The sequence below is a fragment of the Dromiciops gliroides genome, chromosome 5 (genome assembly GCF_019393635.1).
Source record: "Dromiciops gliroides isolate mDroGli1 chromosome 5, mDroGli1.pri, whole genome shotgun sequence".
In the NCBI taxonomy this organism is placed as follows: Eukaryota; Metazoa; Chordata; class Mammalia; order Microbiotheria; family Microbiotheriidae; genus Dromiciops; species Dromiciops gliroides.
Genome location: NC_057865.1, coordinates 210675214 through 210690901, shown reverse-complemented (window position 1 = coordinate 210690901; position 15688 = coordinate 210675214). Strand labels below are relative to the sequence as shown.

At 34.0% G+C, this 15688-nt stretch overlaps 1 protein-coding gene across 2 annotated transcripts in view; it reads right to left on the bottom strand.

The window, feature by feature from the left end:
* Window positions 1–297: 297 nt before the first annotated feature.
* Window positions 298–15688, bottom strand: part of IPO8 (importin 8) — a 164565-nt gene continuing 149174 nt past the window's right edge. For both annotated transcript variants that reach the window (XM_043968290.1, XM_043968291.1), the window contains 4 exons: window positions 10390–10595; window positions 6032–6238; window positions 4133–4249; window positions 298–2399 (listed from right to left, as the gene is read on the bottom strand). In XM_043968290.1, coding sequence (XP_043824225.1) covers window positions 2308–2399; window positions 4133–4249; window positions 6032–6238; window positions 10390–10595 — 622 coding nt within the window. In that variant the 3' untranslated portion in view covers window positions 298–2307. The remainder of the gene's footprint in view (window positions 2400–4132; window positions 4250–6031; window positions 6239–10389; window positions 10596–15688) is intronic.

Here is a 15688-nt window from a genome sequence, read left to right as displayed (position 1 = left end):
CTTTACATATTCTCTCATTTAAGCCTCACAATATCCCTTCAACATAGGTATTACAGCTATTATATTCATTCTTCAGATAAGTAAACAGAGGTTCTGAAAGATTAAAATGATATGTTCCTAGCTAGTGAGAGTCAGAAGCAGAATTTGAATTTAAACTCTTCCTAATCCTAAATCCAACATTCTATTTCCAATGCTATTCCTATAGAAAAACAAGATGAAATTTTATAGGTTGATGAACTTTTGAAAAGGTACCTATATCAGCTTCACATTTAAGAAAATGCTTCATGTAGAAAAAGATTTCTGGTTATCAGCCTTCATTTTATTTTACAGTACATTCATAGGTTTCTGCATGTCCAAAGGTAATCAGATGACATTGAATCTAGCACTACTGTTATCTAAATTCCACAACTACCCTGGCTTCAAAAACAAGACAAGGTGATGCACATTTATACACCTCCCCTTTTACCACAGCATAGACAAAATACAGCACAAGAAAATTCTGAAATCTCTTGCCCGTTTTGAGAATTTATGAAGTCATTTATATTAAAAGAGAACTATATTCTTGAAAGTAAGTAGGATGGGAGGAAAGAATCAAAGCACAATAAGAAATCCTTAAAAATATCACTAGTGGAGTCCCCTTTTAAATGATATGAAATAATTTATGTTTATTTCTTGCAAGTAGAAACATTTGCTTTAATTCCTTGAAAAGAGAAAGGCTGAGGACATGAGGGTCATTTAACTCTTTGTACACTACCCTCAAGACATTTCTGTCTATGATTATAGAATAATAGATTTAAAAAAAATTAAAATGCCAAAAAGGTTGTATTCAAAAGTGATAGTAATCTAGAGAAAATACCCTCGATAAGTGATGGGAAAGCAAATGTTTCACAGACAGAAAAAACTTTTTCCACATAAAGGAATAATAGAACTAGAATTCAGATTGAGATGTTAAGTTCTGAAAAAATAGTAGTCAAACTAGAGTTTCCATTTCAATGAATGAAAAAGTCTTCACAGTACTGTCCAGAACTAAATTGTGCTAAGAAACAGAAAAATGTTCTGGTGTCTAACACATATAGAACTACTATGGATATAAGGCCCACTTGAACTTTCCTCTAAGGGACATATATACATTAGAACATAAGAATAATGACCATTATAGCTGACCATTACAGTCAACTCTAGAAAAATATTAACACATAAACTAGGTTACAGAAAACTAGCTGACATCTGGGCTAATATGGGGTTAAGAGGAGTAAAGAAAGGATATGTGAGAAAGGGAGAAGAGAAAATTTAGATGGTTTTCTGGCAATTTTTTTTTAGTTAAAAACTTGTTCCAAAATGTTTTGGACCCTATTGTTCTCATAATATGGCTGGAATGATAATGGATTTTTAAAAAGAAATGCCTCATATCCAGAAAGACAGTATGCTCAAATAGCATACGTTTCTTCTGGGATTTCAATGTGCTTTAAATATAGTAACCAATTAATATAATTAAAATCACATGACTAAATATACACAGCTCCTTTACTGTTCACAACACCTGCTGATAGGTGTTATTACTTTCTGCCAGTAAAAAGTTGGGTCCTAAAGCTACCAGGATAATTCTCAGATTGTCTGTCTCTGAAAGAAAAATCTTAACCTTTTGAAGCAGAAAAGGGTTGGGGGAGAGGGGAGTATAGAGGAAACTGTGTAACATTCTTCAAAAAGAAACATATAAACTTTTTCACAAATGAAACTTTTATCAGTGCCATGCATATTTTACGAGTCCTGAAGAAATTTCCCAGAGACATCTCTGAGGAGGGCAGCAATTATGTTTTTGAAACCAGAGTGAATTATAACTAAACACCAAACAATAAATTTATGTAGTAAAATGCAGAACAGGAAAACACATAACCAAGTCTTACAGTATATGCTTAAAAAACTGCAATGCACTCCATTTTTTTTTTTTTTGCAGGCAATCCATGTACAACAGAAGGCACTGTTATCCAGATATAAGTCAACCGATTCTGCATGGCAAAAACCTGAGAAGTGCAATTCGATTCAAGCCCACCTTAGTCAATCATCCTTTGGAGTATATAGTTGGTTTTTTAAATCCAACATTTTTCTTTCTTAAAATTTCATACATAACTGTGGCTGTTTAAAATACTAGGAGCAGGGTAAGGAGATAAAAGTGTTGCTTAAGGAAACTGGTAGAGCAGGACACTTCAAAAGGAAAACTCCCTTTGTTTCTTCCCCTTAACCCTCAAAAGTCAAAAACCACTGTGAAATAAAATCTAGTGATGAAACTCAGTCCTTGCATTTCTTTCTTCAGTTGTTGTTAGGTACAGTCCCAAAGTTAAATGCTGAAAGGATGCCTTTATTGTCAAAGGTGAAGGCTCCTTGTTCAATCTTCTTTGTCTCTAGAGTTGACAAAAAAAGGTAAAAAAAACCAAAGTCGTAAAAATGGAAAATAACCTCCAAATATCCCGTCCTCATTTCTTTTTACCTTTTAAAATATTTTTAATCAGAACATACAAATCATGTCAATTTAAAAATTATCTGCTTATGAGAAAGAAAAAGTACATATGGGCACACATATATCACAACATATTATAAAAAACAAATATGGATTTTTGACTGCTCTTTTGGATTTCTAGTTGCATTATTCTCGTCTGGTTACCTAGACAACAAAGAATTGATTGAATATTGAAAAATGTATAACATCTTTTAAATTAAAAAATCATAGATAATGGAAATATATTTGATAATTAATTATAATAGAACAGTTTCCATCTTTGAAGCTTAAAGTTTACACAAGCTAATATAAAAATATACCTGTATAAAATATTCTGGGAAAAATGGAAATAGTGTGGAAGAAATTAGGTATATATCCTCCTCATTTTAAAAAGAGGTCTAAGGAGCAACTAGGTGGCACAATGGATAAAACACCGGCCCTGGAGTCAGGAGGACCTGAGTTCAAATACAGCCTCAGACACTTGACATGTACTAGCTGTGTGACCCTGGGCACTTAAGTCACTTAACCCCAATTGCCTCACCCCCCCCCCAAAAAAATAAGTGGGACTTGTGAGGACTTCAAATGTTCTGGTGAATTTGACTTCTTTTTTTTTTTCCAAGTCCTATGCCAAAAATTAGCTATATACTACTTAATCCTGTAAAAAGTTTTTACTAAGTGATGAAAAAAATAAATGTAAGTTTCAAAGCTATTTTACATTAGATTTATTGTTTCTATTGCTGTGAAGAATAATACTAATAATGAACTATCTAGGGATCTATGATTTACAAAGCACTTTCCTCATATGGTCAATAAGGCACAACTATCATTGTCTGCTAGATTCTAAGTTTTTATAAAACAAGGATTGTATATTATTACACTTTCAAATTCATCACTACTAACACCTAACACATACTAGATATCCAATAAATGTTAATTTGAACAAACATGACAGTTTCAAAAAAAATTTTTATGAGATTAATAGGCTTCTATGGTCTCACTGAATAATTTAGTAAAAGAGGTACTTTTTTAAGACAAAAACAAAGTTTAGGGGCAGCTAAGTGGCACAGTGGATAAAGCACCAGCCCTGGATTCAGGAGGACCCAAGTTTGGGTCCGGCCTTAGACACTTGACACTTGCTAGCTGTGTGACCCTGGGCAAGTCACTTAACCCCAATTGCCTCACCCCCCCCAAAAATAAGTTTCCTAACTCTAAAGCCTAAGTTCCTATTTTCTTTTATGTTCCAAATGTTGAATAAGCATGCTTGTAGGTTGACTATCATACTTTTTAGCTGTAAAATATTTCAGTGAAATACTATTACCTATTACTAACATTTAAAATTATAATCTGATAATCTCAAACATCTACTTGTCAAGAAAACAACAAAAATTAAACCCTAAGAACGAGAACATATTCTTGCATAATAAGATCCTACACCTAGAGTAATAAAAGTGCTCTATCAACACATACATACTTCTGGAAATTACTTGTTACACACAGAGTTAAGCTTCAGAACATCTAGCTCAGATTCTATCAGTTTTATTCACAAAACAGAAGGCAATTTTTTTCCAAATCAGAATCGGTCAGTCCATCACCAATCCTATCCTTGTGTACACACTAAAAAAGGATTAAAAAACTGACCTGCAGCATTTCTCCGGTGTTCTGCCAATGTGTAAATTTCCTGTAATGCTTTTTTCTGTTCTTCACTGAGTGGTGCTGTTAACAAATGGTACCAGGCAGCATCCCGTCGCTGAACATCTAAGAAAAGGCAGGGTGGGGAAGAGGAACCAGCCCCCAAAACAAAGTGATAAGTTATATAACTGACAAATATTTCATGACTACAGCACCATGACAAAATTATGATAGGAAATGTTCTAAGAAAGTAGTTGGGGTGGCGGGGGGGGGGGGGGGGGTGCGGCTAGATGGTGCAGTGGATAGAGCACTGGCCCTGGAGTCAGGAGGACCTGAGTTCAAATCTGACCTCAGACATTTAACACTTGCTAGCTGTGTGACCCTGGGCAAGTCACTTAACCCCAATTGCCTCACTAAAAAAAAAAAAAGTAGTTGGTATTTAGGAAAACAATAAATTAATAAGTACTTTTTAAGAGTCTAATCCATACCAAAATACAGAAGGAAATACAGGATAAGACTTTGCTAACTTACTTTTCCTCCCTAACCCTGTGTCCCCCTTTGCTGGCTCTACTTGTTGCCTTTTAGGTAGCAATGTTCCCTGAAGGTTTAGTACTTAGTCTTCTGTTCTCTCTTTAGATAGATAGATAGATAGATAGATAGATAGATAGATAGATAGATAGATAGACAGACAGACACAGATATATAGATATATACACGCTCACCCTCAAAGATCTTACACTCAAAGTTTCAACCATAATCTCTACATAAAATAATTTACGAATCTAAATTTCCATCCCAAACCTCTAATCTCATTGTTTCCAAATGCTTTATCTGCTTAGATGTTTTTACATTATATCAAACTCAATTTACCTACATTCAAATTCATCAATGTCCCTATGAGAGTTGGAGCCAATGAATTCCTTATTTTTGTCAGATACCAATACTCTCTCAAATAACTGGGGTGATTTTTTACTTTTCCTTCTCCTTTGAATTCCACACCGAATTAATAACTACAGCTCTTCCTCTGTAGTGTTTCTTATTCGACAGTTTAGTATCTGATTAATCAATCAACAAGCATTTATTAAGTGCTTATTATGCACCAGGGACTATGCTAAAGTGCTGGGGATACAAAGAAAAACAAAAATACAATTCCTAACCTAAAGGAGCTCACATTCTAATGGAGGAAACAATACAAAAATAACTATGCACATAAAAGACATATACAGTGTATATGGAAGGTAATCTTAGAAGAAAGGTACGAACAATGAGAAGGACAAGAAAAGCCTCTTGCATCAGGAGGAATTTAAGCTAAGTTTGAATGGAGGCCAGGAAATTGAAGAGGTGGAGATGAGAGAGAACATTCTAGGCATAAGGGAAGGCCAAAGAAAAGGCTTAGAAGCAACCAGTATCATTGGAATTTAGAGTATATTGAAGGAAGAAAAGTATAAAAAGACTGGAAAGGCAGGAGAGGGCCAGGTTGTAATGGTCTTTAAATGCCAAATATAGCATTTCATATTTTATCTTGGAGACAATAGTGAACCACTAGATATAATAGTGAGTAAGGGGCAGTATGGTCAGACCAGAGTTTTGGGAAAATCATAGTGCCAACTGAGTCAAGGCTATGTAAGTATAGACACAAATTTCAATACCCAGTAATTAAGAACCACATTTTTACTATATGCCTTTAAAAATCAAATATGATCTTTTACCATAGAAATGAAAAGTTCTGAAAAGCTCTAAGTTGTAAAAGAATCAAAAGCTACTTGAGGACTGCAATCTTGGTACAAATGCTCTATACAATGTTGTTGGTTTTTTTTACCATTTAATGGTAAACTATCTCTAAACATCTTTCAGAGAATCAAATTACTATGTATTATTTTGCTAATGATTCAAGACATGAGGACATACTTAATAGAGCCTGTGTAAAAAACTGATATTCATCCACACTATCTTCAAGATCAAGTGGAGTGCTGAATCCTTCAAGAGCAGTTTCTTCCAAAACATCTTCATCCCAATCATCATCATCTTCTTCCTCATCTTCATCTCCTCCTCCATTATTCTCATGCATTGCTTGACTAGTTTCATTTGTGTCTTCCTCATCACTTGGAATTTCCTCTGTAAACCCATTCAGTATTTAAAACAAAGTTCACCCAAAATAAACTCATAACACACTGAACAATCTGAATAAAGATGATTGCAATAATAAAAACAATTCTCATTTATGTGATACTTTAAAGTCTGCAAAGCCCTTTTTATATTATCACATTTGAACCAAATAACAATTTCAATAAATCAAACCCGGGGAGCCACTGTTCCATGAGGGCTTATAATGAAAATAATAAAACAATTTTCGAGGAATGAGAATGAGAACATCGTATAGCTTGTTAAAATTGCACACATGAAATTATATAGTTAATCTCTTTAGCTAATTTTTAAAATAACTTTTCCTTCCTCCTCCAAATTGTTTCCAACAATTCCTAAATCAGTGATCTATCTGATTCAGTGTGTCTACTTTAACTCTCTACTGCTTCCTCACATTGATTACTACAGATTTCTTTTTGACAAGAGATTCTTTAATGAACTTCATTTGTCTTAAAAAGAAACATGAAAAGCTTGTGTTGTGTACTTTAAAAAATTAATAAATTAATAATAAATTAATAAAATAAATAAAAATTAATAATAACCACCATTTTTAACTGCATGCTATTTAACTACTACCTAAGTTGTTCATGAACTGCTGGAAAATATATACTGCTAGAATAGTGAAAATATAAAAATGCAAAGAAAAAATAAAGTAGTTACCTTTGCGTGGGTTGAAAAGTTAAAAGCTGAATTGCATGTTACCATGGATTGGTTTCTGTTTTCAGTACCAGTCTGTTCATAGCAGTTAGACCAGTACTGTAACTAATAGGAAAGTAGCACTTCAGTCTCAACCTTCCATAAGGTTTATAAAATACATATATGTAGTAAATGAACAATATGGACTATTGGGGGAAAAAAAAAAGCCCCACAATGAGAAAAAACCCGGAGCTAACCCAAGCTTCAAAATGCCAATTCTGAACCTAGCTCTAAAAATACAAAGATGTACCCATGATATTTCATAAACTTAAGGGTAATTTTTGGTGTGAAGTAATCTACCAAAATAACTTTGCGCCAAATAATTTAAAAACATGGCATAGACACTAAAGAACTTACAATCAATACCTTCAACTTTCTATCATCTAAGAATATAAAATAAAGAAAAAGAAGCTTTAAAAGTTAATTTCCTATTTCTACCTACAAGATACAGTACCTGTAGACAGAGAATGAATTGTAAAGAGGATAAAAGTCAGATCCAGAGAACTGTATACTATACTAAAAACAGCATTCTCTAGCTTATGATGATTTGCAATATTACTGGTTAAAAATAAAACTACAAGACTATAAAATAATTATATAAGAAAACAGAAAAATTAGTCAATTAATAAGCATTTATTAAGCATCTACTCTATGCCAGGCACTGTGGTAGGTACTGGGAAATAAGAACAAAAATGTAATACTTCTTGCCCTCAAGGAGCTTGCATTCTATTAAAAGGGATAAGAATTTTGAGAGGAAACATATCTATATAGATACAAAGACTTTTTTTGCATATGGGAAGATAATCCCAAAAAAGCCTCCTTGTAGGGAGTGGTACTTGAACTGAGCTTTGAAGGGAGCTAGAACGGTGGTCATAAGGAGAGCATTCGAGGCATGAGGGACAGCCTGTGCCAAGGCACAGAGATAGTAACTGAAACAGGTTCAGACAGTTCTCACTTTCCATAAATGGACTATTCCTCAGACCTCTACAAAAAGTGATTTTTATGGCAAATTTGGTGGGGGACATAGAAAGGGGATGAGCACCTGGGGAGGGAACAGCACACAGATCAAACACATGGGGGACCAGGAACAGAGAAGCTAGAATACAAGCTACTACTACAAGAAATCTACTGGGACAGGGCCAGGCACACACGATGGGTGAACAAGACAAAGCTGTCTCCATGTTGGACATCTCAAGGGAAACCTGGATCTAGCAGCAGTCTCTTCCACTCATCTGTTGTTCTGCTTTCAACTGGAGGAATTTTTTTTAAGATTTTTTTTTTAGTGGGGTAGGAGGTGTGGGTAGGTGGGAAGCCAGAGAGCACTCAGACGAAGGGCAAGAACTGAGAGAAAAAGCCCAGTACTGTACGGTAAAGTTAACATACATGTTTTTTTGGGAATGTGACTTTCTTTCAGAATTCTTTATATAAAGTAAAATTTATGTAATGTGAATTTACATAAAGCGAGAACTGTCTATATGAATAACAAGTAGACCAGATTAGAATGGAGAGTGTATAAAGGGTAGACAAAAATCAAGCACGAAAGACTGTGAAGGTTTAATGCCAAATGGAAAAGTCTGTTTTATATGCTACAAGAGCTCTTGGAGTAACATGGTCATATCTGTGTTTGAGGACTATTACTCTGGCACCTATGTGGAGGATAAATTAAAGAGAGAGAGTCTTTCGGCAAAGAATGTAATAAACAGGCTATGGGTATAGGTATAAGATAAGGGCCTGACCCAGAGTGGTGGTCATGTGACTGGATTGATAGGGACAAATGTGAGAGATATTGTAGAAGGAGAATCAGCAAGACTTGGCAACTGAAGTACATGAAAAGCAAAGGAAAAGGGAAGAGGTGATTACTCTAAGGCTGTGAAATTTGGTGGCTGGAAGAACGATGTACTCTCAAAAGAAATAAGGAATTTAGGAAGAGGGATAAGTTTGGTATAAACAAACCAGATAGAATAAAGATGTGGTGTTTTTGAGAGGTGAAGTACAGTTGCAGTTATCTGTGCTCTCATAAGCTGATTTCACTTGGATTCAATAAAACAATAAAAAAAGTTATGGTCTATTTCTTGGAATCACACTGATTATTCACAACCAAGAAAAGAAAAGGAAGCAGGGTTACTCCTTGTTCTTACCCCAAAGAGCAAGCTCCAGGAAGCAATGCTTTATCTGTCTGACAAAAAAGGTAACCTCATCCCAACGGAGTACAATGCTGCCATTATTTCTCTATCTTTTACCCAACTGAAGGCTGTATCCAATATGGCTAGTTCTTCTTATCTCCCACAAAAAAGGAAATAATAAGAATGGATGGTCAACTGATTTTGGATAAATGTGTCACTATATGACAACGAGTACAAGATCCCTAATTTGTAAAATGAGGAGGTTAGACTAGTCTCTAAAGTTTCTTCCAACTCTGAAATTCTGGAATTAAGTTCTATGAGAAAGTCAAACACCATTAGCTTAAAGAAGGAATTATTCAATTTCAGAATTAATGTGTGCCTTCAAAATGTCTTCCTAGAAATGATTCCCAAAAAACTGATTCAGTAGTATAATAACACTTGTTTTTTATCTTTTATACCTATGATGATGATGATCTGATTCTATAGGTTCATGGTACTAATTAATCTATCTTGTAAAAAATTTACTATCTTTCCCAAGTACTTATTCTAAATCCATTATAATTTGAACCCAATTTCAAAATACATTCAAATAATAACTTTCATGAATCCCATTTATCATCTGTGAAAATAAGCTAGTCCATTAAAAAAAAAAAAACAGGCACCTCCACTAATTTCCACATTGATGCTTTGCTTCTTTAGTGGAAACTGTCTTCTCTGAGGATTATAGTACATTAAAACAATCCGACTGGCAAAGGTTTAAAATATGTTGATTTTCTGTTATTAAAAAGGTAGTTTTCTTAGTTATAAAAATTTTTGGTAATTTAACAACATCCAATAACTATATTAATGAACTAGATATAAAAATGTATAACTACTATAAAACTCAGTGAGATATAATTAATGGCAAGAAAGCCATCTGACTAATAACAAAAGGCTAAGGGAAATTTATGCTATTTTTCAGGTACTAAATGGAAGAAAATTTATACTCAGTTGAAATTTACTTGTGGTAACAGGGTGAATTAGAGGAAATATGGAATGATGGCTAGAGAGCCAGCCTTGAACTCAGGAAGAATTGGATTCAAATCCCACCTCTGACCAATACTGGCTCTGTGACCCTGGTCAAGTTGCTTAACTTCTCAGTGCCCCACACAATAGTCTAAGACTCTAAGTCACAGGAAAAAAGTAGCCAGCATACACTGGCAGAAAGGATTTCATCACCAGTAGTTCCCTACATAACTGAATCCAAAAGTCCAAACGGAAAAACAAAACTTATGTCTATCCTACAATACAGTCAAATGACTTTACCATTATCTTCTGCATCTGCCTTTTCCTCTTTAGAATGATCTCCTTGGTCTGTGAGTTGTCTAGTAGTACAGACTTGTTTGAGGCCCAAGAAAAGGAAAAGGATTGAAGGAACAATTTGTCCAGCCACAGCATCTACTGCAGGAGGTCGGTTTTGTAACTCCAGTAAGATGCTCAATCCTATTATACACATCTTTCGGTCATGATGCCTAAAAATAAACAAAATTACGGCATTAGTAATGATTTGGAAGATAATCATTAAAATGCTATTAGGAAAAAAATTCATGAATGACAAAAAATGTCAAAGCTTTAAGCAAAGCTTCACTTACAAAAAAAAAATTCCTCATTATATAATAGATATATGTTGTTCCTTAAAAAGTTGTATGTAATGCAAAGTTTTATAAATTGAGCCATATCTTTAATGCACTGAAGGAGCTCACTATTTAAAGGAAACCTACACGAAATCCTTCAATAATATTAATACTCGATTCATAAATAATTTATGTTTGTATTTTAGCAAAGCAGATTTTCTTAAAGTAAGTATACCTGTATTTGATATAATAAAATTTCTTTTCTTTTTTTTTTTTTTTTTGGTGAGGCAACTGGGGTTAAGTGAGTTGCCCAGGGTCACACAGCTAGTAAGTGTTAAGTGTCTAAGGCTGGATTTGAACTCAGGTCCTCCTGAATCCAGGGCCGGTGCTATATCCACTGTGCCACCTAGCTGCCCCCAAATTTCTAATACAATAGAAAAATTTGTAGTCTGCTGGAATTTGGTAAAATATGACTAATCTTACATAAAACTCCATCACACCACTGCTCTGCATTTACTCTAAACACTGAAAACAATCTCTTGGTGATAATATGGTACTAACACTGCTAAAGAGCCTAGAGAAAATCTCAGTTTAAACATGAAAAATTTAACTCTGACAAAACAGTATGATCAAGATACAAGATATACATTTTGAATTTTTAACTAAATTGGTATAAAACTATCAAAGACTAAAGGCTTACAAAATTAAAATAATACTGGCGATGGGGATGAGATGGAATTAGACCTGTGATTCTGTTCTTATAGGGAACTCCAAGTGAGGGAACTTCCCTTAACCAAAGCAGATCAGCAATTTTTCTGCAACTGATAGTGAGAGCTGATTAGGGAACAGAGATTAGGTAACTTGCCCAAGACCACACATGAAGTACGTGTCAAAAGCAGCTAGGTGGTGCAGTGGATAAAGCACCTGCCCTGGATTCAGGAGGACCTGAGTTCAAAGCTGGCCTCAGACACTTGACACTTGATCCTGGGCAAGTCACTTAACCCTCACTGCCCTGCAAAAAACCAAAAAAAACAAAACACAAGAAAAAAAAGACTGCAAGTCTTGGAACACGATATTTCAAAGAGCAAAAAAGTTGGGGTTGCAAGCAAAAATAACTAACCCAGCAAAGTTAATTCCGAATAGAAAAAAATGGATATTTAACAAACTGAAAGACTTTCAGGTATTTATAACAAAAAGATCAGAACTTAATGGAAAATTCAACATATAAGATCCAGGAGAAATATATGGTAAACATTAAAGACCAATCATAAAGGAATCAATAAGGTCAAACTGTTTACTTCTTATGTGAAAATGTATCAGTACTATTATCACTGTCATTACTACTTGGATAGTTTGAAAAAAAGGTTTGCACTAAGCTGAGTATGATGGGTTGATTCTAAAAAAATAAAACTGGGTATGGAGAGGTAAAAAGGAATAATTATCTCATACAAATGAGGCATGAAAGGAAGAACTCATACAGGAGTGGGGGCAGCTAGGTGGTGAAGAAGAAGAAGAAACAAGGGGGTTTGGAAGGCTGGTAGTGCTAGAAACTTACTCTCTTGAAAAAGAGGGTACAACATATACAACTAGAAGGTATAAAAGTCTTCTAAATTTATAATGAAATAAGAAGACTAGGAGATAGGAAAAGAAAGGGACTTTTAGAAAAGTGTTTAGATTAAGAATTAGGAGGGTGGGAGAGAGGGTAAGGGAAGGACTCAGAGGGATAGGTAGATTAAGGTGGAGGGTGGTGGGAGAAGAGGGTAAAGGACAGACTCTTAAAAGAGTGGGTAGATGAAGGAACAAGAGGGCAAGATAATAGTTAGAAGTAAATTAGACATGTGATGAATTTCCCCATAAAATGGAAATGGATAGCAGAATGGATTAAAAATGTGAATTCAGCAATATGTTGCTTCCAAGAAACAATAGAAAATGAGAGAGAGACACAGAGTAAAAATCAAGGGCTGGAGTAGAATTTATTATGCTTCAGCTGATGTTAAAAAAAAAAAGCAGGAGTATCAATGATAATTTCAGACAAAGTTAAAGATAAAATATATTTAATTAAAAGTGACAAACAAGGAAACTACACTATGTGTTACCAATATTATCCAATATTGTTTTAGACCATTCAAGATAACTGTAAACAGTATAAAATACATGAGAGTATACTTGCCAAAATAGACCCAGGAACTACATGAACATAATTATAAAACAATATTTATTCAAATAAAGTCAGACTGAAATAACTGGAGAAATAGTAATTATTCATGGATAGGCAAAGCAATATAATAAAAACAATATTTTTTATCTAAACTAATCTATTTATTCAATATCATCCCATTTAAATTACAAAAAATTATTTTACTGAGTTAGAAAAAATAATAGTAAAATTTATCGGAAGAATAAAAGGTCAAGAGTTTCAAAGAAACTAATGAAAAATTGTAAAGGATAAATAACCTATATTGGATTGTTAGCTGTCTTGGGGAGGGGGAAGGGAAGGGAGGAGAAAAAAATTGAAACTAGAAACCTTATAAAAACAAATGTTGCAAACTATCTCTACATGTAACTGGAAAATAATAAAATACTTTTATGGGAAAAAAAGGAAAAATTGTAAAGGAAGGTGGTATCAGAGCTCAAAGTATATTATAAGGTAGTAAATATCAAAACTAGTATTGGCTAAGAAACAGAAAGTTAGATCAGTGGAACAAGTAAACATATAATACACAGTAGTAAAGGATTATGGTAAACTTGTGTTTGACAAATGCAAAGATTTAAGTTATAGGGATATAAATTCATTATTTGGGAAAACTGGAAAGCAGTCTGGCAGAAATTGGGCATGGACCAATATCTTAAGCCTAGATATGACCTAGATATAAAGGGAGATATCACCAAAAAATTAGAATATGAAACATATTACTATCAGACTCATAGATAGGAGAACAGAAACAACAGACAGAGGTAAAAACTTGATAATTTTGGTTATATTAAATTTCAAGGTTCTTGTACAAATAAAATCAATGTAGCCAAGATTAGGAAGAAAGGAGAAAATTGGGCGGGGGAGACCGCAAATTTCATAGATAGTCTCTCGGATAAAGGCCTTACAAAAATACGAGTCATTTCCCAATTGATAAGTGGTCAAAGGATATTAACAGGCATTTTTAATAAGAAATCAAAACTACATATAGTCATATGAAAAAAATGCTCTAAATCATTGATTTGAAAAATGTCATTTAAAACAACTTTGTGATATCATCTTTGTTTGTTTTTGTTTTTGTGGGGCAATGGGGATTAAGTGACTTGCTCAGGGTCACACAGCTAGTAAGTTTCAAGTATCTGAGACCAGATTTGAACTCAGGTCCTCCTTGAATCCAGGGCTGGTGCTTTATCCACTGTGCTAACTAGCTGCCCCTGTGATATCATCTTATACCCATCAATGATTGTCTAAAAAGACAGATGCCCTTCTACTAGGGAATGGCTAAATATGTTGTGTTATATGATTATGGATGGAATCCAATTGTGATATAAGAAATGATGAGATGGCTGACTTTAGAAAAACATGTAAAGACTTGGAACTATGAAGGAAGATGTTATCTACCTCGAGAGAAAGAAGCGACAAACAGACATATGTATAGCATGGTATTACAAATATGTGTGTGTGTACATTCTTGTTTAATTGTAGCCTTTTCTAGGATGGCGTGTGGAGGAAAGGAGAAAAAATTAAAAGTATACAGCAGGGAACAAATGAAATTTTTTTTAAAAAAGAACAGAAAAGCTTTAAAAACAATGTGTAGTGTTTATTACATAGTTTCTCCACCCCCCGCCAAAAGGAAAACATCTGAAATAGAAATTAATGGTTTTATATGGAATTCTCTCTTTATGTTCTGCTGTGTACATGGAAATGTTCCTTTATTTTCTTGTTTTCTATTTAAGTTTAAAATGAATAAAAATTTTAAAATGAAAAATAAATGATGTGACTCTTATGAAAGATAACATGGTCCTAATAACTATAAATTTATAAACTATTATAATCAGACTGTACTTTTTTTATTCTCCTGATCACAGCTACTTATTAGATGAGCTCACTGCAGAAACTTCTGATTGGATGGGCTGACTGGAGCAGCTGGAGGCCAACATCCATTGCTGGGGTCTCCAACTGCCAACTCAAACCCTCAACCAATTTCTAACCAAACATTAAAAAAAAATTAATCCCAATACCATATACATTTTTTGAAAAAATAAGCAGAGTCCTTTTGAAACAAATATGGTGCTGATACCCAAACCACAAAGAGCCAAAACAGAGAAAAAAAATATAGACCAATCTTGCTAATGAGTATTGATGCAAAAGTTTTAAATAAAATGCTAGCAAAAAGATTACAGCAATATGTCACGAGGATCAAACCCTATGACCAGGTGGGATTTATACCAGGAATGCAATATTAGGAAAATTATCAGCATAATTCACCATATCAATAACAAAAGTTAAAGAAATCATATGATTATCTCAATAAATGCAGAAAAGGCCTTTGGCAAAATACAGCACCCAATCCTATTAAAAACACTAGAGGGGCAGCTAGGTGGCTCAGTGGATAGAGCACTGGTCCTGGATTCAGGAGTACCTGAGTTCAAATCCCACCTCAGACACTTAACACTTACTAGCTGTGTGACCCCGGGCAAGTCACAACCCCAATTGACCCACAAAAACAAAAACAAAACAAAACAAAACAAAACAAAACAAAACAAAACAAAACAAAACAAAACAAAAAAACACTAGAGAGCACAGGAATAAAAGGAGCTTACCTTAAAATAATAAGTACTATTTATCTAAAATAATCAGAAAGCATTATCTGTACTGGGGATAACCTAAAAGCCTTCCCAATACAATCAGGGGTGAAGCAAAGATGCTCATTATCACCTCTAATATTTAATATTGTATTAGAAATGTTAGCAATAAGAGAAGAAAAAGAAATTAAAGGAATTAGAACAGGTAATGAGGA